At 43.7% G+C, this 25,170-nt stretch overlaps 1 protein-coding gene across 1 annotated transcript in view; it reads left to right on the top strand.

The window, feature by feature from the left end:
- The first annotated feature begins 753 nt into the window (after positions 1-753).
- elovl2 (ELOVL fatty acid elongase 2) overlaps positions 754-25,170 on the top strand; it is a 156,129-nt gene continuing 131,712 nt past the window's right edge. The window contains exons 1-3 of the mRNA XM_060900081.1: positions 754-826; positions 8,204-8,267; positions 11,446-11,633. Coding sequence (XP_060756064.1) covers positions 809-826; positions 8,204-8,267; positions 11,446-11,633 — 270 coding nt within the window. The 5' untranslated portion in view covers positions 754-808. The remainder of the gene's footprint in view (positions 827-8,203; positions 8,268-11,445; positions 11,634-25,170) is intronic.

The raw sequence follows: 25,170 nt of genomic DNA on the forward strand, positions 1-25,170 counted from the left end.
AAATACATCGCGTTGTGCTTTTTGTTCTTAATTGTTCTTAAAATAACAAATTATTATAAATATTAAACCTAAGTCTATGATTAAAAATGGCCTACAAATCTAGCCTAGCTCAGGTTTGTAATCTGTATGACCAGTATGATACACTTTAACATTCGAGCTTATATATATATATATATATATATATATATATATATATATATATATATATATATATATATTTCCCTTAGAATAAACGATTCTTCAAGGGTTCTTTAAGGGTTTGTTGCACGATTAAGGGATACCGTCCAAAATGTTTCTACTTGTAACCCTTTTCTTGGAAATAAAACGTACTCTGTTCCCCAGAGGGACAACAGATGAATTCTTAATGAGTCCTAATTTTCTACGAGTGCATTTAAATTCTAAATCCACATGATATGCAGTAGCGCATCTTTTGTGATTTCTACAGAAACGATAATTGCACTCCTTTGTAGTGTAGTCACAAGATATTTTCATGTTAGCAAATCTATCTATTGTTACTCGGAATGTTGTAGGTTATGATACAAAAGAACCAGTTTTGTACACCAAAATAAAACTGAATTATAGAAACCGACGAAGCATCTGGTTCAAATTCCAATATTTCCTCCAAAACGCTTGCAGGACGTAAAATTTCCCAGTACCCACTAACGCGCGGACTTTTGTCTCAGTCGCCCCGCCCACCGCACCTCATACCCCTCAACGCTGCAAGCGCACGTCACAACCCAGGAGGAGAGAGTACAGATACAGCAAGCGGCATCATTTTGTCGGGGAAAAAAACGAAACAAGCCTAGTCATGGAGTTCATTAGAAAGGTAAGAAACAATGGCTTGAATGTGTGATATATGCGGTTTAAGGTCTGTGGTGTTTCGGCACCGCTGCTTCCGTTATCTATTCTGAATATCTTGAGCCAAGGGTGATGCTTTTTTCTTTAGAATGCATCATAATAGCGGACTGATCGTACATATTCCAAATTAATTAATATTTCCGTGTGGTATTCAGGCACATCTCTGGGATTGTATAAAGATTCATATTTAATGATTAACTTAATGGGTTTCCTAACCTAATCACTTGGACAATTTTAAATATTTTAAATATGTAATTTTCTTAATTTGAAAGAACTGCTTTATGCAGACAGGAATATCAGCAAACATAAAATGAATAATCTTGATACTGTCTCATTTACATGGCTAAATCTTTTTACTTTGTTAGGAGATCAAATCAGTTATGAAGAGTCATAGTTGTGAGTACAGATTCAGAAATTTCACTTAATCTACAAATTAGCGTTTGCTTTGTTTTGTTCTGCTTTGAAAAGGAATCATTAGAAGACACAACCTGAAGTAAAAAAAAAAAAAATCACAGTAAAAGCTAGTGACAAAGGTGAATTTAGTTTCAGGTTAGACAATCGACGTCTTCCTCCTCGGGTTCAATGATTGCCCTCGCTCTAAAACGCATCCGTTTCACTTAGGGAACGTCAATAAATTACTGTATCAGTGACAAATAAAACATAATTTTCCATGTCATGTGACCCACTAACGCCAAAATAATGCAGAAATGTAATATCCTCCTGACTACCAGGGGGGAAAAAGTTTTTAAATCTCTATTTTTTTTAACTTCCCCAATTGTTTGAAAGGGAATGAGGACATTGACAAGAGTTTTTATGAAAAAAAAGTTTCTATTTTTAAGATATAACATGTCCTATACAGTGGACATCGGAACGTCATACATGTGAAATAGTATGATAATCACAATCTGTAAATGAAAAAACAATTCCACTTACAAATGAGTCACACTTCTATACATGATTGAGACATCGAACATCAGGGTTTTTTTTGTTTATATTGTGATCTTTGATGGATTTCTGATTGATTCATGGGGTATGATATTTCAAAAAGCAATTCCCCTTCTTTGAGACACAAAGGAATACCTTGCACTTGGTGCACATCACATAGGTTTTACTTTTGCAACCAGATCTGCGACACCTTGATGCATGTGTTTCATCTACCATCTCCAGGAGATGGATGGCACCATAGTATCTCAGAGCTGCATTTGGCTGTGGTTTCCACTTTTGACGTGGGGGACTGTAGTCATCCTCACTGTCACTTGCAACTCCTGCTTGGGCCCGAGTAATCAACTGCTCACCAAGGAACATTTTGAATTCAAGAAACTTCAGTGCTTTCTTTCCCAGAATCTGGCAATCAGTTTTGTACTGAAGCCATGCATTGGTGATTGCCAGATCAAAAAAGTGGAAAATTGCACGCACTGTCCATTTCCGACTGCAAGTGGCCATCCTGTAGAAGCTTAGCATCCTGTCAGCCAAGTCCACGCCACCCATATTAGTGTTGTATTCAGCAAATGCCTGTGGCCTTGACACCTGGACAAACCTTTTGCCTTTCTTAGACCATCTCCTGCGTGTGTCCTCCAGCTCGATGCCATAGGCAGTTGATGCCATGGCCACTGGCTTGTTATCCATCCACTTTAAGACAGCGACTTCAGGAGGACTTCGTCTGACCACCATCTCTGATGCCCCTCTTCCTTTCTTTGTGAAGGGCCTGTCCGCTATGATGTTGCAATCATTTGGAACTCTGTTCTTCATGAGAGTTCCAGTACCGGTCAACCCTTTTGCATGCAAGATTTCCAGGAGGTTCACGCTTGTAAAGAACCTGTCAAAGAAGAGGTGCGTTCCTTGGGGAACAGATTCTGCCAAGTGAAGGACAGCTTGTTCTCCAATGCCCTGTTCTTCTGTGACTCTAAAGGTGGTTTTGCCTTGGTAGACCACAAAGTCTAGGATCAGACCATTTGGTGTTTCCAAGACAAGCACCTTGAATCCAGTCGGGTATGGTTTGCCTGGTACATACTGGCGAACTGGGCAGCGACCCGTAAATGGAACCATTCACACTCACACCTACGGTCAATTTAGAGTCACCAGTTAACCTAACCTGCATGTCTTTGGACTGTGGGGGAAACCGGAGCACCTGGAGGAAACCCACGCGGACACGGGGAGAACATGCAAACTCCACACAGAAAGGCCCTCGCCAGCCACGGGGCTCGAACCCGGACCTTCTTGCTGTGAGGCGACAGCGCTAACCACTACACCACCGTGCCACCTAAGTGAAAAATGTTTTCTGTAAATTGTAATGTATTTGTATGAAAATATAAAGTCAATGTGTACATTGTAGTCTTGCTCCATAGTGGACAACGGCTGGACGAAGATGAGAAGCATCCGGCATCTTCTTGCTCCTCTGCCTGTACTTGCCCTGCTTCACCTTCATCCTCAGAGCTGTCTGAATCCTCTGCCTCTGCTTCACCTTCAAACACCCCACCTTGCTCTTCCTCATCAGACAACTCAAAATCTGAGTTTCCCTCAACAATTTGCAGTAAAATCTTCTCTGCCTCTGATAGTGACTCTCTGCCTTCTGATTTGCAAAAAATACAGAACAAAATAGAAAAAGCAACTACAAATGTCCACTACGGAGGACATTTCTTAAAAGGGGAAAATATTGTGGTAAAACATGTTACATTAACTCATAAATTGATTTAATGTGTTCTTAAGAGGTTCATGTAAAACATAACGCCAATATTTGAAGACAACATTTGTTAAGTTTAAAGTATTATGCATGCACTTTTCCTTTGACTGTAAAATGCCTTTGTGGTGAGGGAAGCCATTTTCTTTGCAGAGGAAAAGGAAGTTCCCAAAACCCCACCCCTACAAATGAGGTATCATTTAAAAGTTCTAAATGTCCTCTTTAAGGCACAGTAGGAATTAGCTCAGTACTATGTAAGGGGTGGGAGATCTTCAGGTTTACAAATGTCCTCCAGAGAGAACAAATTTGAACTGCTGGGAGTCAGGAGGATATTGATCTCACAGAATGAGATACACCTCATGTTTTTGGATTTTGGTGCACTTTCTATTTTATATGATTTTTTAAAATAAAAACACCATATTCCCTTGTATTTTTTTCAATAGCTTCCAGGTCATGTGACCCACTAACTCCAAACTAATGCTGAACTGCAGAACTGATCTCACAGAATGAGACATGCCCCATGATTTTTTTAATTATTATAATTACTTTTATTTTAATGCACGTTCTATTTTGATGAGAATCAGCACCTCCAAGTCCGAGGCCATGGTTCTCGACCGGAAAAGGGTGGCTTGCCCTCTCCAGGTTGGTGGAGAAGTCCTGCCTCAAGTGGAGGAGTTTAAGTATCTCGGGATCTTGTTCACGAGTGAGGGAAGGATGGAGCGTGAGATCCACAGGCGGATTGGTGCGGCCTCCACAGTGATGCGGTCGCTTTACTGGTCTGTTGTGGTGAAGAAGGAGCTGAGCCAAAAGGCGAAGCTCTCAATTTACCAGTCGATCTACGTTCCGACTCTCACCTATGAGCTTTGTGTAATGACTGAAAGAACAAGATCGTGGATACAAGTGGCTGAAATGAGTTTCCTTCACAGGATGGCTGGGCGCTCCCTTAGAGATAGGGTGAGAAGCACAGTCACTCGGGAGGAGCTCGGAGTAGAGCCGCTGCTCCTCCACATCGAGAGGAATCAGCTGAGGTGGCTCGGGCATCTTTGTCGGATGCCTCCTGGATGCCTCCCTGGGGAGGTTTTCCAGGCATGTCCCCCCGGGAGGAGGCCCCGGGGAAGACCCAGGACACGCTGGAGGGACTATGTCTCTCGGCTGGCCTGGGAACGCCTCGGTGTTCTTCCCGAGGAGCTGGCCGAGGTGTCTGGGGAAAGGGAAGTTTGGGCTTCTATGCTTAGACTGCTGTAATTGATGCTGTAATTGATGCAGTATGTGGTTTGGCATTGTTATGTTGGAAAATGCAAGATCTTCCCTGAAAGAGACATTGTCTGGATGGGAGCATATGTTGCTCTAGAACCTGGATATACCTTTCAGCATTGATGGTGTCTTTCCAGATGTGTAAGCTGCCCATGCTACACGCACTAATGCAACCCCATACCATCAGAGATGCAGACTTCTGAACTGAGCGCTGATAACAACTCGGGTCGTCCTTCTCCTCTTTAGTCCGAATGACACGGCGTCCCTGATTTCCATAAAGAACTTCACATTTTGATTCGTCTGACCACAGAACAGTTTTCCACTTTGCCACAGCCCATTTTAAATGAGCCTTGGCCCAGAGAAGATGTCTGCGCTTCTGGATCATGTTTAGATACGGCTTCTTCTTTGAACTATAGAGTTTTAGCTGGCAACGGCGGATGGCACGGTGAATTGTGTTCACAGATAATGTTCTCTGGAAATATTCCTGAGCCGATTTTGTGATTTCCAATACAGAAGCATGCCTGTATTTGATGCAGTGCCGTCTAAGGGCCCGAAGATCACGGGCACCTAGTATGGTTTTCCGGCCTTGACCCTTACGCACAGAGATTCTTCCAGATTCTCTGAATCTTTTGATGATATTATGCACTGTAGATGATGATATGTTCAAACTCTTTGCAATTTTACACTGTCAAACTCCTTTCTGATATTGTTCCACTATTTGTCAGCGCAGAATTAGGGGGATTGGTGATCCTCTTCCCATCTTTGCTTCTGAGAGCCGCTGCCACTTCAAGATGCTCTTTTTATACCCAGTCATGTTAATGACCTATTGCCAATTGACCTAATGAGTTGCAATTTGGTCCTCCAGCTGTTCCTTTTTTGTACCTTTAACTTTTCCAGTCTCTTATTGCCCCTGTCCCAACTTTTTTGAGATGTGTTGCTGTCATGAAATTTCAAATGAGCCAATATTTGGCATGAAATTTCAAAATGTCTCACTTTCGACATTTGATATGTTGTCTATGTTCTATTGTGAATACAATATCAGTTTTTGAGATTTGTAAATTATTGCATTCCATTTTTATTTACAATTTGTACTTTGTCCCAACTTTTTTGGAATTGGGGTTGTATTAGAATATTTCCTAAGAGCAATCACAAAAAGATTTACAATCAAGAAATGTCCAACTTCTGAAAAATATGTCAGTTTATACATTCAATACTTGGTTGGGGCTCCTTTACCATGAATTACTGCATAAATGCAACATAATAGGAGAAAAATATATTATTAGTTTGAATATTCCTGAAATGAATTAATATAAAAGAGAATGTGTATTAAAATCCAAAAATGTGAGTTGTGTCTCATTCTGTCTCATGAGTTCTATATTTCTGCATTGCTATGGAGTTAGAGGGTAGCATGACTTGGAAGCTATTAAAAAAATACAAGTAAAAATGCTGAATTTTCATTAAAAAAATTATATAAAATAGAAAGTTCACTCAAATCCAAAAAACATGAGGTGTATCTCATTCTGTGAGATCAGTTCCATATTTCAGCATTAGTTTGGTGTTACTGGGTCACATGACCTGGAAGCTATTGGGAAAAATTATGTAAGAAAAAATGCAGAATTTTCATTAAAAAATTAATATAAAAAAAGAAAGTGCACTCAAATCCAAAAAAACATAGTGTGCTTCATTTTTTGAGATCAATTTTACATTTCATCATTAGTTTAGAGTTAGTGAGACACATGACTTGGAAGCTTTTGTTTTGTCTGTCACTGATACAGTAATTTATTGATTGTCACCAAGTGAAACGGATGTGTTTTAGAGTGAGGGCTTGGCGGTGCTCTATCAGTCCTCTCAGTGCTGACAGTTGTCGAAACTGAGAAGGAAGATGCCACTGGATCGCATTTGAATGTCGAATATCCAACATAAAACTTTCTGCACCTCGGTAAGCAAGTGGCTGGTTTGGTTATAAACCCTCCCTATGTCCGTATGTTCATCTAAACATTATTGTTCATGAAGGCTTAATAAACATGTAATGGCTAATTACTGGCTCTTAAAACTTGGTGTCTCTAATATAGGATCAGTTACTTATGTACACTTGTAAAACTTTTGATTAGGATCATGTGCTTTGATACTTTTATACAATTTTCATTTAATCAGCATAGCTATAAAACCAAATGCATGGACTGACTGGTTACTTGACCACGATATGTCTTGCAAGGTGCCAGCTGGGGGGCTAATTTCTGTAAGTGTATCTAAGATACGGATAGCGTCTAAAGGGCAGCATGTTGGTGTAGCAGGTAGCTTTGTTGCCTCAGGGCTCCAGAGGCAGCATTTCACATGGCCTCTGTGTCCGTGTGTGTGTGTTTGTTTTTTTGTTTCCTCCCTCCTCCCAGAAATGTGACACTAGGTGTGTGGCTACTAATTGTGAATGAGTGTGTACATAGTGTCCTGTGATGGACTGGTGTACCACTCAATGTGTATTCCTGATTTGTGCCCAGTGATCCTGGGATAAACCCTGAATCCCTGTGACCCTGACCAAGATAAGGATCCAGCTGCTTTATATTTTTCCATGCATCACATAATAAGACAATGTGGGGCATAGACATATGTCCACAAAACAGTTAAAATTCTGAAACAAAAAAATACAAAAAAGTATCAGATTTTCCAAGGGTTCTGGATTTTGCTGAAACTCCCCTTGGACTGAGTGGGAATTCAGAGTTCACTACCTCCTCTTTTTTGTTGGTTCCAACCAGGTCACCCTACCTACTTTTTGTTACCATGTACCTTGTATTGTGCCCAATCAATGAACAGTAAGATTCTTCAAAGGACAGTGTGGCACTGTTTTAAAATGGCCACTCACAGGAAAATTGAGTCAGTCAGAGTCTCTCTCTCTCACACACACACACACACACACACACACACACACACACACAGAGCAGCAGGCAGTGACCTGTAAAACGAGAAAGGACATGTTGATGTGCAGTGTTCATCCTCATTTTCTTTTTTGCTGATTATGTGTCAACATAATCCATTTCAGGAATTCATTACAAATAATAGATTAAACATAAAAATAAAGGTATTACCTTGAGCTTTAAAGTGCTTATGATAACAGTAGTTCTACTGTACTATTCAAGATCTTCACTGAATACATTGTTCAATCAAAATCTTCATTGTCAATTTTACATCAATTTTTTTTTTATTTTCTCATCTAAACTAAAAGATTTGCAATTGAACACCATCCTCTACATCAGTGACATTGAATTATATTGAGTTAAATATCAGTGCTACTTGGACAGCATGGTTCTTCAATTAAGTTTTTCTTCTGGCAAATGTATTTTCTCTTTGGAGGATTGGATAGACTCAAGACAGCCTACTAGCAATTTCCACACATTTCTTTTCACTTTTTGTGCATTTCAGAACCATTTCTATGCCATTGACACATGGTTAAACTCTGCAGTGGATAAACTATTTGGAGAGAGAGGTTTGTGCTTTTTATCTCTTTTCATTACCTTTACGTTCTCAGTCATAAAATATCTTTTATCTCTGATTTCTAGTGAGCGTTTCTTTACCTTTTTCTCATTGAGCACTCCATTCAACAAATTCATATCCACTACAATACCATTATACATGCAAGACCGAGGTAGATTCTTTCATGCAAATTGGACTGCATTATAAAAGCTCTGTTAGCGTGGAATGTCCTGCAAAAGCTAAGTGTGTTAAAGTTCATATAACCATCTAAGCCATATTACTGAAACAAATCCAGGTGGAATGCCACTTGTGATTCTTGGAGAAAATTGAAGGCCAAGCTTATTGAATGAGTGCTACAGTAATTTTCTGTTTGAATTCATGCATTTAGAGTAATATTCATACTCACTAAAAGTGTGTCCCCCTTCCTTCTCAAGTGTTGGCTAGAACAAGACCACAGAGGAATACAAATGTGTCTCAGATCACTCTAGAGCTTCAGAATCAGAATTATTTTATTAATCCCGGAGGGAAATTCAAATTTGCTGCCAAGCTCCTGAATCAGAGAAGAAGTAAACATGTCTAAAATTAGAAGAGAAAATCATCTGAAAAAAGAATAAATAAAGTAACTTTAAATAAGTTCAATAACTTAAGTAAAAGCAAAATTAAGTGATTTTATATACAATGATTCCTATATACATATATTGCACCTGAGTTAAGGATACAGTATACAGTGCCTTGAAAAAGTATTCTTACCCCTTGAACTTTTTCACATTTTTCCACCTTACAACCACGAACTTAAAAGTTTTTTATTGAGATTTTATGTGATAGACCAACACAGAGTAGCACATAATTGTGAAGTGAAACAAAAATGATAAGTGGTCTTCAAAATTTTAAACACATAAAAATCTGAAAAATGTGGTGTGCATTAGTATTCAGCCCCCTGTACTCTGATACCTCTAAATACAATCCAGTGCAATCAATTGCCTTCAGAAGTCATCTAATTAGTTAATAGAGTCCTACTGTGTGCAATTTACGGTACTCTCAGCATAAATGCACTTGTTCTGTGAAGGCCTCAGTGGTTTGTTAGAGAACAGTGAAGAACAAACAGGATCATGAAGACCAAAGAACTCACCAGACAGGTCAGGGATAAAGTTCTGGAGAAGTTTAAAGCAGGGTTAGGTTATAAAAAAATATCCCAAGCTCTGAACATCTCAAGAAGCACTGTTCAATCCATCATTCAAAAATGTAAACAGTATGGCACAACTGCAAACCTACCAAGACATGGCTATCCACCTAAACTGACAGAGCGAGCAAGGAGAGCACTGGTCAGAGAAGCAGCCAAGAGGCCCATGATCACTCTGGAGGAGCTGCAGAAATCCACAGCTCAGGTGGGAGAATCTGTGCACAGGACAACTATTAGTCGTACACTCCACAAATCTGGCCTTTTTGGAAGAGTGGCAAGAAGAAAGCCATTGTTGAAAGACAGGCATAAGAAGTCCCATTTGCAGTTTGCCAGAAGCTAGGTAGGGGACACAGCAAACATGTGGAAGAAGGTGCTTTGGTCAGATGAGACCAAAGTTGAACTTTTTGGCCTAAATGCAAAGCGCTATGTGTGGCAGAAAACTAACACTGCTCATCACCCTGCACACACCATCCCCACTGTGAAACATGGTGGTGGCAGCATCATGCTATGGCAATGCTTTTCTTCAGCAGGGACAGGGAAGCTGGTCAGAGTTGATGGGAAGATGGATGGAGCTAAATACAGGGCAATCTTGGAAGAAAACCTGTTGGAGGCTGCAAAAGACTTGAGACTGGGAAGGAGATTCACCTTCCAGCAAGACAATGACCTTAAACATACAGCCAGAGCTACAATGGAATAGTTTAGATCAAAGAATATTCATGCGTTAGAATGGCCCAGCTAAAGTCCAGACCTAAATCCCATTGAGCATCTGTGGCAAGACTTGAAAATTGCTGTTCACAGACGCTCTCCATTCAATCTGGCTGAGCTTGAGCTATTTTGCAAAGAAGAATGGGCAAAAATGTCAGTGTCTAGATGTGCAAAGCTGGTAGAGACATACCACAAAAGACTTGCAGCTGTAATTGCAGCAAAAGGTGGCTCTGCAAAGTATTGACACAGGGGGGCTGAATACTAATGCACACCAAATTTTTCAGATTTTTATTTGTTTAAAATTTTGAAGACAATTTATCATTTTCATTTCACTTCACAATTATGTGCTACTCTGTGTTGGTCTATCACATAAAATCTCAATAAAAAACTTAAGTTCATGGTTGTAAGGTGGAAAAATGTGAAAAAGTTCAAGGGGTATGACTACTTTTTCAAGGCACTGTACATGGTAAGACAGTGTACCACAGTTACACAGTGGCATTGTACAGCTTGACTGCAACAGGTAGGAATGATTTCCTGTGTCTCTCAGTTGTGCAGCGTGGAAGAATCAGCCATTTACTGAATGTGCTCCTGTGGCTAATCAGCTCCTCATGTAGAGGGTGGGAAGGACAGTCTAAGATTGTTTTTATTTTGGACAGTGTCCTTCCAATTAACCCCAAGATTTCAGGTCATTAATTAACATAGTCTTTGGGAAAAAATCAGCTAATGAAAGACAGACAATGATGTATCCCTATATTATCATATTATTAGCACTACTGAAAAGCTCTTCTTTCTGTTTAGGAAAAAAAAAACTATGACTGCTTATGAAATGTTATGGCTCATGATTCTCAAGTACATCTGAGATTTACTGTGCACAAAGCATATCATATCAGTGTAAAGAACACAAGATAGGACTACATGCTTGGTCTGACCTTGCAAATTATCTGACCTCATCTGGGTATAGGCCTCTGAGGTCTTGAGGTACTGGAAGATTCTGTTAATTCATTGTATAAAGACAATAAACTACTGGTTCAAAGTATACAAAGTATGACAGAACCATGGTAACTTGGCAAATCAGGATGAGCCTATGTAAAGCAGAACAGACAGTTTAATAATGAACAATAAACAATTTTTTACTTTCTCAGAAAAATAATGGAAAATCCCTTATTTTGTAATTCTGATTTAGTAATTGTACATGCATAATCCATTGTACATAACATTCATCTATGGCTAGATGAATATATCTTGTTCTTATAATAATGGTGTAATTATTTGGACTATGATCTCACTAGTATGTGTTTGATGGTAGATCCGAGAACACGAGGTTGGCTGCTACTGGACTCCTGCACACCCACTCTGGTCCTTACTTTCATCTACCTCCTGATAGTCTACTTGGGACCAAAGTACATGAAGAACAAGATGGCTTACACTCTGAAGAATGTATTGCTATTGTACAACTTTGGTGTCACCATGCTGTCCTTCTACATGTTGGTGGAGGTAAGAGGAAGGGATAGAGCAAATAATTTAAGAGAAATAAAGAATGAGAATGCAACTAGAATCAAGGGAATGAATAAGAGAATAAATAGAGAAAGCAAGGAAGCGTGAACATGCTGAAAATGATCCTGACAAAAACTTTAGGGTTTTGTCAGACAGTTGTGCTTAACCTTTGGCAATGTCGAAGTCATATTTTCACATGGAAATTAGGCTGTTGATTTGGTTCTCCCCCCCCTCCCCAAACTTCTGGTGGACTTGAGAGCTCATATCTTGGTGGAAACCCCACAAGAATAGGCATAACTGACAGTTTTAATCTTCTGAAGACAATTTTTTTAGCTTTTATTTAAATAACTGCAATATCCAAAATGTATTTTTGGTTACAGAAGTTAAGGTTCTGGTTGGAATTAGGTGGAAGCACATCATTAATTGACTGCAGTGTGTAATGATCCTCAGTGCAATTTATCCAAGTCTAGTAGTACCAGATAAACTTTTCTGTGTAACAGTAAATTGCACTCAGCTGAGGCATAAGAGACAGGCCCTTAAAGAGTTACACTAGAACAGGAAATGTGTTCTGACCTTAGCGCAGTGTCAGGGTTTTGGTTGAGATGGGGATGGAACATCTTAAACCTCAAGGCCACCCTCGGAATGAAACAGAGATTCAGGACAGAGATGCAGAGAATTAGCGTTTTCAAAAAGGAAGTCTTTACTGAGAGCACCAGATCAAAATCAAAATAAAACTTTAGCATGTATACTCCAGATCCAAAAGGTCAGTCATAAAAATGCACAAAAAATGAGAAAACCCAAAAATGGCAAAACAGTACTTGGCACAAAAGTTCAAGGTCCAAAAATCACTTATAATCAGCAGTCCAAAGAAACTAAAGATCAAGTCCCAGGTTACAAAATCCAACGGAAAAATCACAGGCTCCTAAGTGTCCAAAAAATAAGTCAGAGTTCAAAATAAATATCCACTCGAGAAAGTCAAAAGCAAAACATCCTCTTAGAAAACAGAGGCAGTGGTCAAAAGGCAGTTCAGAATAGTAGAGCAAAACAGCTATAGTGAAAAACCCAGGACAACTACTCACATGGTGGCTCACAGGAGAACTCAGCAAAGTGGAAAGGAAACAAACTCAAATATATAGGCCAACCAATCAACTACTAGCCATCAATGATTCGCTTAGCCAGTAGCACGAAGACAAGTGTAACCCAAGAAAAACAAAAGAAAATAGAATGCTAAATGGAGGCATCTAGTGGCCAGGTAGATGAACCGCAGGCTGAAAAGTCCACAGAACCTGACAGAACCTCCCCTCCTAAGATCGTCTCCTGACGATCCCAGGCTGATCAGGATGCAAGCGATGGAAGTCTCTAATCAAGGAGCGGTAAAGTATGTCTCTGGACAGCACCCAGGAGCGCTCCTCCGGCCCATACCCCTCCCAGTCCACCAGATACTGAAGAGACCCATGGACACGGCGGGAATCCAGGAGCCGGTTGACCGTGTACGTGGCCTGGCCATCGATGAGCCGAGGAGGAGGCGGTGGCCGAGGAGCCGGAGACAGCGGTGAGGTGACCACTGGGCAGAGACGGGAGGCATGGAAGGTCGGGTGGACCCTCATGGAACGGGGCAGCTGTAGAGTGTAGGCCACAGGGTTGACCCGGCGGAGCACCTTGAAGGGACCAACGAACCGCGGCGCCAGCTTCCGGTTCTCCACCCTCAGAGGAAGATCCCGAGCTGAGAGCCAGACCCTCTGGCCAGGTTGGAAGGTGACCACCCTCCGACGGCGATTGGACTGCTGCTGGTACTGTCGGGAGGCTCTCAGCAAGGCACGTCTGGCTCTACCCCACGTACGCCGACACCGCCGCACAAACTGCTGGGCAGACGGGACCCCTGCATCCACCTCCTGTTCAGGGAACAAAGGCGGTTGGTAGCCAAACTGACACTCAAAGGGCGACATACCTATAGCTGAGCACTTCAGCGTGTTGTGAGCGTATTCAGCCCATGGGAGTTGGGAGCACCAGGAGGTGGGATTGGTCGAGACCATGCATCTCAAGGCAGCTTCAAGGTCTTGATTCAATCTCTCTGTCTGCCCATTAGACTGGGGATGGAAGCCAGATGAGAGGCTCGCAGTCGCCCCAATTAGCTTGCAGAAGGCTCGCCAGAAGCAGGAGGTAAACTGGGGTCCACGGTCTGAAATGACATCTTGGGGAAGACCAAAGACTCAGAACACATGGTCGCATATTAGTCTGGCAGTTTCAGAGGCAGAGGGCAATTTGGGCAAAGGCAAGAAGCGACAGACTTTAGAGAATCTATCAATAATAACAAGAACGGTGGTGTTACCTTCAGAGGTAGGCAGACCAGTGATAAAGTCAAGAGAGATGTGCGACCATGGTCTGCGAGGAATGGGCAAGGGGTGGAGCAGGCCCTGGGCCCTCTGGCGTGGATCCTTTTCCTGGACGCAGTTGGGACAGCTGGCCACGAAGATCTGCACATCCTCCTTCATATCTGGCCACCAGAAGCGTCGCTGAAGGAACTCCAGTGTTTGAGATGACCCAGGATGGACTGCCAGTTGGGAGGAGTGACCCCACTGGAGAACCTGACCACGTACAGACCTGGGAACAAACAAGAGACCTGCAGGAACATTATCAGGGCCAGGGTCATTGCGCAGTGCTTGCTGAACTATAGATGTGATGCCCCAGCGGACTGGTGCAATGAGCTGAGAACTTGGGATGATTGTCTCAGGGGGGCTCTCTAGACTGCCTGGCTGGAATTGGCGTGAAAGTGCATCAGGTTTGAGGTTCTTAGAGCCTGGTCTGTAGGAGAGCGTGAAGTCGAATCTGTTGAAGAAGAGAGCCCATCTTGCCTGGCGAGGGTTCAGCCACTTAGCCTGCTGGATATATTGCAGATTCTTATGGTCAGTCCACACTAGGAAGGGATGATAAGCCCCCTCTAGCCACTGTCTCCACTCCTCCAATGCCAGCTTAACTGCCAGGAGCTCCCGGTTGCCAATGTCATAGTTCTTCTCTGACTGAGACAATTTGTGAGAGAAAAAGGCACAAGGGTGGACCTTGCCGTCAGAGGATCTTTGGGATAAGACTGCTCCAACCCCTACATTCGAGGCATCCACCTCCACAATGAATGGTCGAGTGGGGTCCGGATGATGGAGGATGGGAGCGGAGGTGAAGCACTGTTTGAGAGCCCTGAATGCCTGGCCAGCCTCCGGAGTCCATGAGAAGGGGGAGTGGCATTTTCGGGTGAGCGCAGAGATGGGGGCAGCAATGGAGCTGAAGTTACGGATGAACCTCCGGTAGAAATTTGCAAAGCCCAAGAATCTCTGCGTCTCCTTGATTGTGTTGGGAACCGGCCAATCCTGTACTGCTTTCACCTTCTTAGGGTCCATGAGAATCCTCCCCTCAGAGATGACATAGCCGAGAAAGGACACCTTGGGAACATGAAATTCACATTTCTCACTTTTAACAAAAAGGTTGTTCTTGAGGAGGCGACTGAGAACCTGTCGGACCTGCTGGATGTGCTTGGAGGGGGTCTTGGAAAAAATCAAAATATCTAAATAAACAAAAACAAATCTGTTCAGCATGTCATGAAGGACATCGTTAATAAGGGCCTGGAACACAGCAGGGGCGTTTGTGAGCCCAAAGGGCATGATCTGGTATTCATAGTGGCCAGTTGGGGTGTTAAATGCAGTCTTCCACTCGTCTCCTTCACGAATTCGGACCAGATGGTAGGCGTTGCGAAGGTCCAATTTGGTGAAGATGGTGGCATTTTGCAGGAGTTCAAAAACTGATGACATTAGTGGCAGGGGGTAACGGTTATGGATGGTAATCTTGTTGAGTCCTCTGTAATCGATGCAAGGCCTCAGGCCTCCATCCTTCTTGCCCACAAAGAAGCAGCCAGCTCCGGCTGGAGAAGAGGAGGGTTGAATGAAGCCTGAGGACAATGACTCCTTGATATACTGTTCCATGGCTAGGCGTTCTGGCGCAGAGAGTGAGAAGATGCGACCCCTAGGTGGACAGGTGCCGGGCAGTAGGTCAATGGCACAATCATAGGGTCTGTGAGGTGGTAGGGCCGCTGCTTTTCCTTTGCAGAACACCTCTCTCAAGTCATGATACTCGGGAGGCACTCGGGACAACTCGGGAGGGGCTTGGGACAACTCGGGAGGCTTGAGAAACTCGGGACAGGTACTTGAGACAAGACAGCTGGCATGGCAGGTGGGGCCCCACTGGAGGATCGTGTGTGAGCCCCAGTCTAGATGAGGGTTGTGGCGAGTCAGCCAGGGGAATCCAAGGATTATGGGAAATTCTGGGGACTGGATTACATGGAATGACAGCTCCTCCTGGTGACTGTCGATCCGTACATGAACGGTAGAGGTCATTTGATCTACAAGACCCCCACCCAAAGGTTGTCCATCTAAGGCAGTCACTGACAGAGGGGGGTCAAGGCCAGATGTGGGAATCCCCAGACGTTGTGCTAGAGAGAGGTCCATGAAATTGCCAGCAGCACTAGAGTCAATGAAGGCCCGGAGAGAGTGTCGCTGGTGATCCCAGGAGAGAGTTACAGGAATGAAGAAGCCGGTGGACGGGAGACCAGGAGACAATGTCACCCCCGTCACAGATCTCCTGGGGCTGGACGGGGTTTGGCCTTTTCCCAGGAGTTCTGGGCAGGTGCTGCGAAAATGTCCAGGCTTTCCGCAGTAAATGCAGCAACGCTCCCTCCTTCACCTATCACGTTCTGCCTGAGACAGTCGAGTTCCCCCCGGCTGCCTGGGCTCCGGTCTTCCGTCAGAGGAGTCGACTGCTGGGCTGCTACGGACTGGAACTGCTTGGTAAACGGAGCTTTTCGGGGCTTTGTTATGTTCCTGCAGCCGATTGTCCAGCTGGATGACTCGAGAGATCAACAACTCGAGGTCTTCAGCCTCCTCCCACGAAGCTAGCCCATCCTTGATGTGGTCAGCCAATCCACTGTAGAGGGTAGCAAGCAAGGCCTGCTCCCCCCAGCCGCTCTCCGCTGCTAGGGTGTGAAACTGAATGGCATAGTCCGCTGCCAACTGACGGCCCTGGCGAAGTTGGAGAAGTTTGTTGGCTGCGGTGCGACCGCTGACTTCTGGGGAGAAGACCTTCAACATCTCCTTGGAGAAGGACAGGAAGGAAGCGCAAACAGGGCTGTTGCTTTCATAGAGGGCTGTGGCCCAGGCCAGGGCTCTTCCAGTCAAGAGTGTGATGACGTAGGCCACTCGGGAATGCTCGGTAGGGTAGGCAGCAGGCTGGAGGTCGAAGGACAGACAGCACTGGGTTAGAAAGCCCCTGCAACCTTTAGGGTCTCCACTGTACCTCTCTGGGGCAGGCAGGCGGGGCTCACGGCTGTGCACAGGAAGAGACGCTGTTGGCTCGTTGGAAGACGTGGCTGTAGGGGCTGGAGGAGCTGAAGAGGCTGAAGGGGCAGGTTGTGTAGGTTGACGAAGTTGGAGGACCTGGTGGATCTTGGTCAGCACACCAGCTTGTCTTCCCATTTCCGCCCCCCACTGGGCTAAGACCTCTTCATGACGGCGCATGGTTTGCTCTCGGCTGGTGACGGCTGCTACCAGGTGCTGGAGGGTGAGTGCCGGGTCGTATGCGGGGGCAGTTGCAGGTAAGGGGTCAGGCACTGGCACAGAATCGGACTCGGGAAGTGGTATATCCTCTGCTCCGTCCATTGTAGGCTGAGTTCTTCTGTCAGGGTTTTGGTTGAGATGGGGATGGAACATCTTAAACCTCAAGGCCACCCTCGGAATGAGACAGAGATTCAGGACAGAGATGCAGAGAATTAGCGTTTTCAAAAAGGAAGTCTTTACTGAGAGCACCAGATCAACAATCAAAATAAAACTTTAGCATGTATACTCCAGATCTAAAAGGTCAGTCATAAAAATGCACAAAAAATGAGAAAACCCAAAAATGGCAAAACAGTACTTGGCACAAAAGTTCAAGGTTCAAAAATCACTTATAATCAGCAATCCAAGGAAACTAAAGATCAAGTCCCAGGTTACAAAATCCAACGGAAAAATCACAGGCTCCTAAGTGTCCAAAAAATAAGTCAGAGTTCAAAATAAATATCCACTCGAGAAAGTCAAAAGCAAAACATCCTCTTCTTAGAAAACAGAGGCAGTGGTCAAAAGGCAGTTCAGAATAGTGGAGCAAAACAGCTATAGTGAAAAACCCAGAACAACTACTCACATGGTGGCTCACAGGAGAACTCAGCAAAGTGGAAAGGAAACAAACTCAAATATATAGGCCAACCAATCAACTACTAGCCATCAATGATTCGCTTAGCCAATAGCATGAAGACAAGTGTAACCCAAGAAAAACAAAAGAAAATAGAATACTAAATGGAGGCATCTAGTGGCCAGGTAGATGAACCGCAGGCTGAAAAGTCCACAGAACCTGACACGCAGAGCTTCTTTGAAGAGATTTCGGTGAGGTCTTTTTATTCAGTGAAGTCTTCCGATCAATTCATAAACTCAAGACGAAGCTTTGTCTTTTAACAAATCACCCTTAAAGGATTTTGTTAAAAGCAAAATCACAAAACTGTCTTTTTATTCAGTGAAGTCTTCAGACCAATTCTTAAACACAACACTAAGCTTTGTCTTTTAATGAATCACCCTTAAAGGATTTAGGTTTATTAAAAATACATAAAGCAGTTAGTATAATCTTTGAGTACAAAATTAATATGAAACAATAGTAAATAATGAAACAAAAATGGCTACAATGAGCAGTTCTATCAACAGTAAAGCTGTGATAAACTAAGCATCATATCGGAGAGCAAATAAAAGATTGACAGATAAACTGTCAGCAAAAAGGCTTCTACATGATACCTTTAAAAATATAGATTATAAGAACCTGAGTTCAAAGCATCTTAACCCCCTAGGCAACCCAAAACCCATTAGGGTTTACCGTGTGTCTTTTATAGTTAATGAGCAAAGCCAAAAAAAAAAAACCTACAGAACATTCTTATGACATCAACAAGTGTCTATAAAAAGGAATTTTAACTTTAACATCTTTTGCAAGACAGACTAAATATATTTCTTCCTCTGCAAGACAGGCTAAATATGTTTCTTCTTATGCTAGGCAGGCTAAATGTACATTCAAGCCAGAAAGTCTGCACACCTGTCAGTAAACCTGCTGAGAACGCTCTGTCTACAAAACATGGACACCCCGAACTACAATCCCCAAGGTTCACAGCGCCCTCTGTCTCCCAATTACTGGGTACAGCTGACATGCATTCTCCTAATCACCACTCTCCCTACTTAAGCCACTTTCCCACACTACTCCAGTGCAAAGTATCGTTCTGCTCTACCAATTCATACCAAGCCTTGTTATTTCTAACTGTCTCTCGATTTCTGACTCTCTGCATTCCCTTTCATGTTTTTGCCCTTTTGTCTTATCTCTTCTACGTTGTTTGCCGATTGCCTGACCCTTGCTAGTTTACAGACCATGATTACAATCTCTTGTTTTGGCTTTGTTGACAGTTTGCTTCCCGCCTTCATCTGCACATACATCTGTAAGTGTCTGCACTCTGACAGGATAGTTCGCCACCATGGATGTAGCGGAAGAAGCAAAACAAACTGCGCTTAACACCCAAGGATGCCTTCTGGAAGAACATCAGCAGATGCTAGCAGACCTCAACACATGTATGGCACAACTAGCTTCTGTGATATTGCAGGCCCTCCTAGCGCATCCCAAGTCTCCTCCGAGCCCCACACTGCAACTTCCTGCTCCGGAAAGATTCGCTGGAGACACTAATGCATATAAGGGTTTCCTCCTTCAATGTTCCATGTATTTCACTACTATGCCTAACCTGTCTGAAGAGCATAAAATTGCAAAGTTCCTCTCTTTCCCCACTGGTAAAGCACTCCGATGGGCCAGTGCTGTTTAGGAACCAAGGAGGTGAGCAGACAAAATCATATGAGCAATTCCTTGCTCAGTTTAAGAGAGTATTCGACCATGTACCAGAGGGAATTGAAGTGGGTAAGAGCTTACTCACCATTTCACAAGGCTCCCGTAGTGTGGCTGAGTACGCCCTTGACTTCAGGAAACTGGGTGCAGCCAGTTGATGGAATGATCCTGCTTTGAAAGCAGTTTTTTGCTGAGGCCTGCGTCCCGAGATTCTGAGCGAGCTCGCCTGCAGAGATGAACAGCTCACTCTGGACTCTCTCATTGACCTAGCCATTCACCTGGATCATCTGTTGACTCACCATCCCTCCATTCAGGAAAGGTGTTAAGCCAGTTCAAACCTCAGAGGTCAGTTCACCCATGGAGGTATCATGCACCTGGTTAACATGCTCTGAACATCTTAGGAGGAAGAAGGAGGGCTTGTGCTTTTATTGCGGGAGTGCTGAACACCAGCTCAACCAGTGTCCCATCTGTCTGTCTTGCACAGCTCCCACAGAAGGCCCAGTGCATCATGTGAGTCCAGCACAAACATTCAATTCCAAATCGTTTAAGGTTCCAGTGCTGTTCAAGTTGGCAAATTCCCCACACATCCTTTCTGCTTTTATCAATTCAGGGGCAGAGAGGAACTTTATCAGCGGCTCAGTCACTCAGAGGTTCAACCTGCCAACAACTCCTCTCCAAAGTGCACTCAGCATTCGAGCCACTGATGGAGGATCCATTGGAGAGGGCCTAGTCACCATGTGCATCACCCCCCTTCACATCCAGGTGGGGGCACTGCACTCAGAATTAATCTCTCTCTATGTCACAACAACAGAAAATCACAATATCATTCTTGGTTACCCTTGGCTTCAACTTCATGACCCCTTGATCTCCTGGCAAAGTAAAGAAATCCTCCAATGGTCACCAGCATGCTTACAGGGTTGCATAGCCTGACCACAGGTCAACATCTCATCTACCTCTGTGGAAAGCCCGCAACTGGACTCCCTTGACAACATCCCTGAAAGTTATCTGGATCTCAAGCAGGTCTTTAGCAAGGCAAAGGCCTGTGGGCTAACACCTCATCATCCTTATGACTGCACAATTGACCTACTGCCAGGTATGTCCCCACCACAAGGGTGTATATACCCACTCTCCCAAAAGGAGCATGCAGCTATAGAGGAATACATTCAAAAATCCCTCAAGCAGGGCTATATCCGCCCTTCCAGATCTCCAGCTTCTGCAGATCTGGTCTCTGGCCATGCATTGACTATAGGAGACTGAATCAGGTGTCTGTCAAGTACCCATACCCACTTCCTCTGGTCCTAGCAGCCTTGGAGCAACTCAGGTCAACCAAGATCTTTTCAAAACTACCTATGCAGTGCCTACAACCTTATCAGAATCAAGAGGGGCAATGAGTGGAAAACTGCCTTCAGCACTACCGCCAGCCATTTTGAGTACCGGGTAATACCATATGGCCTTTCTTCGGTGCCTAGCATGTTCCAGTGCCTGATTAACGACGTTCTATGGGACATGCTAGGCAAATACTCCATTGCTTATATTGATGATATCTTCATCTACTCCCCAGATGAAGCAAGTCACAAGGATCACGTTAGAGTGGTTCTCAATCACCTGCTTAAGAACCACCTCTACGTCAAGGCTAAGAAGTGCGAGTTCCATCAGAATCATATCTCCTTCTTAGTGCTGAAGTATCCTCAGTGCTGAAGGAGTTAGCATTGACTCATCCAAGGTCTCAGCAGTCACGTCTTGGCCCACACCCACATCCATAAAGGACCTTCAAATGTTTCTTGAGTTTCACAAACTTCTATCGCTATTTCATTAGGGGTTTCAGCACAGTAGCTGCTCCCTTGACTGCTCTGTTTAAGAAGGGACCCAAACGGCTCCAATGGAACCCTGTGACCAAAGAGGCTTTTACCATCTGAAACAAGCCTTTACCCCTGCCCAGTGTTACAGCACCCTGACCTGTCTAAGCCCTTCATCCTTGAGGTAGAGGCATCGGATACCAGAGTAGGGGCCATTCTGTCACAACGTTTCGGGGAGAAACAGAAAACCCATCCTGTAGCCTTCTTTTCCAGAAAGCTGTCATTTGCAGAAAGAAATTATGATGTGGGTAACAGAGAGCTGCTTGCCATTAAGCTAACCCTTGAAGAGTGGCGACACTGGTTAGAGGGAGCCACGCACCCATTCATCATTTTCACAGATCATAAGAACCTTGAGTATCTTAGGAAAGTGAAAAGGTTAAACTCTCGCCAGGCCAAGTGGGCACTCTTTCACACGTTTCAACTTCACCATATCAGGCTCCAAGAACACCAAGGCCGATGCCCTATTTTGTGTCTTTGTTCCGTCTCATCAGAACTCAGTCACCCACTCGATTCTTCCACAACAATGCTTCTTACAGTCAATCACCTGGGACCTCGATAAAGAGGTAAGGGATTCACAACCTCAGACTCTACCCAGCAATCTTCCACCAGGGCTACCATGTGTTCCAAAATGCCTTAGAAGCAAACTTATAACCTGGGCTCATGCATTTCCCACCACTGGACACCCCGGCAGTCAGCATACTCATCAGTTGTTGAGAAACAAGTATTGGTGGGAAAACATGCTCTCAGAAATCGACCATTTCATTGCCTCATGCTCTGCCTGTGCCCAAGTGAAAGTTCCAAGACCCCTGCCAGCAGGCAAGCTCTATCCCCTCCCTGTACCTCAGAGACCCTGGTCTCACATTGCCATCGATTTCATCACCAACCTCCCTCCCTCTCAAGGCAATACTATGTACCATAATGGTAACAATCGACCACTTCTCCAAAGCCCTTAAACTCATCCCATTACCTGGCATCGCCACAGCATCACAAACGGCTGAACTACTGTTTCAGCAAGTCTTCAGATATTATGGCATCCCTGAGGACATTGTCAGCGACCAGGGCTCTCAGTTCATCTCTACTTTTGGACATGCTTCATGGACAGACTGTGGGTGTCAGCAAGTCTCACATTAGGGTATGGCCCCCAGTCAAATGGCCAAGTAGAAAGAGCTAATCAAGAAATTGGCTGTTTCTTAAGGATAGTCTGCATGTGTAATCAGGGGGACTGGGCACGCTTCCTCCAGTGGGCCGAGTATTCACAGAATTCCCTTAGACACACCACAACTCAGTTGACACCATTTCAGTGCATACTTAGCTACCAGCCATGCTTGTTCCCCTGGGACAACATGCCAAGTCAGGTACAAGCTGTCAAAGATTGGTTTTCATACAGCCAGACAATATGGGAGGAAGTACACCATTGTCTCAAAACTGTCAATGCCCGGTATAAGGAATATGCAGACAAACATCGGGCAGACAATCCAAACTTTTCCCCAGGCGACAGAGTATGGGTAGCAACTAGGAACGTAAGAGAACCCAATACCTGCAAAAAAACCTTCAGCCATGATATATCGGACCATTCAAGGTGATTCATCGCATAAACAAGGTCTCGTATCATCTGGAACTCCCCCCCCCCCCCCCCACACACACACAGCAGACTAGCACCCACATTTCATGCCTCCAGTCTAAAACCTGCCATTCCAGGTCCCCTTGCTGAGAACACACTGGTCCAGGAGCACCCAGCTCTCAACATAGAGGGCGAACCCATCTACTAGGTAAACAAGATCCTCAACTCTAGACAAAGAGGAGGGCAAGTCGAATACCTGGTAGATTGGGAAGGGTATTGCCCTGAAGAACAGAACTGGGTCACCGCCAAGGACATACTAGACCCACTCCTCAAACAAGAATTCCATGCTCTTCATCCCGACAAGTCAGCACCCAGAGGTAGGGGGCACCCCAGGAAGAATGTAGCTCCGAGAGGGAGCTCCTCGGGAGGGTTCTGTCAGTAAACCTGCTGAGAACACTCTGACTACAAACATAGATATACCCTGAACTACAACCCTGATTCCAAAAAAGTTGGGACAAAGTACAAATTGTAAATAAAAACGGAATGCAATGATGTGGAAGTTTCAAAATTCCATATTTTATTCAGAATAGAACATAGATGACATATCAAATGTTCAAACTGAGAAAATGTATAATTTAAAGAGAAAAATTAGGTGATTTTAAATTTCATGACAAAAACACATCTCAAAAAAGTTGGGACAAGGCCATGTTTACCACTGTGAGACATCCCCTTTTCTCTTTACAACAGTCTGTAAATGTCTGGGGACTGAGGAGACAAGTTGCTCAAATTTAGGGATAGGAATGTTAACCCATTCTTGTCTAATGTAGGATTCTAGTTGCTCAACTGTCTTAGGTCTTTTTTGTTGTATCTTCCATTTTATGATGCGCCAAATGTTTTCTATGGGTGAAAGATCTGGACTGCAGCCTGGCCAGTTCAGTACCTGGACCCTTCTTCTACGCAGCCATGATGCTGTAATTGATGCAGTATGTGGTTTGGCATTGTTATGTTGGAAAATGCAAGGTCTTCCCTGAAAGAGACGTCGTCTGGATGGGAGCATATGTTGCTCTAGAACCTGGATATACTTTCAGCATTGATGGTGTCTTTCCAGATGTGTAAGCTGCCCATGCCACACACACTAATGCAACCCCATACCATCAGAGATGCAGGCTTCTGAACTGAGCGCTGATAACAACTTGGGTCGTCCTTCTCCACTTTAGTCCGAATGACACGGCGTCCCTGATTTCCATAAAGAACTTCAAATTTTGATTCGTCTGACCACAGAACAGTTTTCCACTTTGCCACAGTCCATTTTAAATGAGCCTTGGCCCAGAGAAGACGTCTGCGCTTCTGGATCATGTTTAGATACAGCTTCTTCTTTGAACTATAGAGTTTTAGCTGGCAACGGCGGATGGCACGGTGAATTGTGTTCACAGATAATGTTCTCTGGAAATATTCCTGAGCCCATTTTGTGATTTCCAATACAGAAGCTTGCCTGTATGTGATGCAGTGCTGTCTAAGGGCCCGAAGATCACGGGCACCCAGTATGGTTTTCTGGCCTTGACCCTTACGCACAGAGATTCTTCCAGATTCTCTGAATCTTTTGATTATAATAATAATAATAATAATAATAATAATACATTTTATTTCTAAGCACCTTTCAAGGTACCCAAGGACACTGAGCAGTAAAAAAAACAAACAATAAAAGCAGAACAATAAAATAACAACAATAATAAAATAATAAGAACTCAATAATAATAATAACAATGTTATTAAAAATCAAAGAGAAAAAGCCCAGCTAAAGAGATGTGTTTTTAGCTGTTTTTTGAAAGAGGACAGTGTTGAGCATTGGCGCAACACTAGTGGCAGGGCATTCCACAGCTTAGGGCCATTTACACTGAAAGCCCTGTCACCCATAGAACAGAGCCGAGAGTAAGGGACTGCTAATAGGTGGGCATCTGTGGAGTGAAGATTTAAAGGTAACTGATATGGAGTTAGGAGATTTGATAAATAGGGAGGGGCCAGCTTATGTAGGGATTTGTAAACAAGTAAGATAATTTTGTACTGAATGCGGTATTTAACTGGGAGCCAGTGCAGGTTATATAGAATAGGAGTGATATGATCCCAGGGCCTGGTGTGAGTGAGTACCCTAGCAGCTGAGTTTTGGACATATTGCAGCCTATTTAGTCCC

Source organism: Neoarius graeffei, chromosome 19, assembly GCF_027579695.1.
Source record: "Neoarius graeffei isolate fNeoGra1 chromosome 19, fNeoGra1.pri, whole genome shotgun sequence".
NCBI lineage: Eukaryota > Metazoa > Chordata > Actinopteri > Siluriformes > Ariidae > Neoarius > Neoarius graeffei.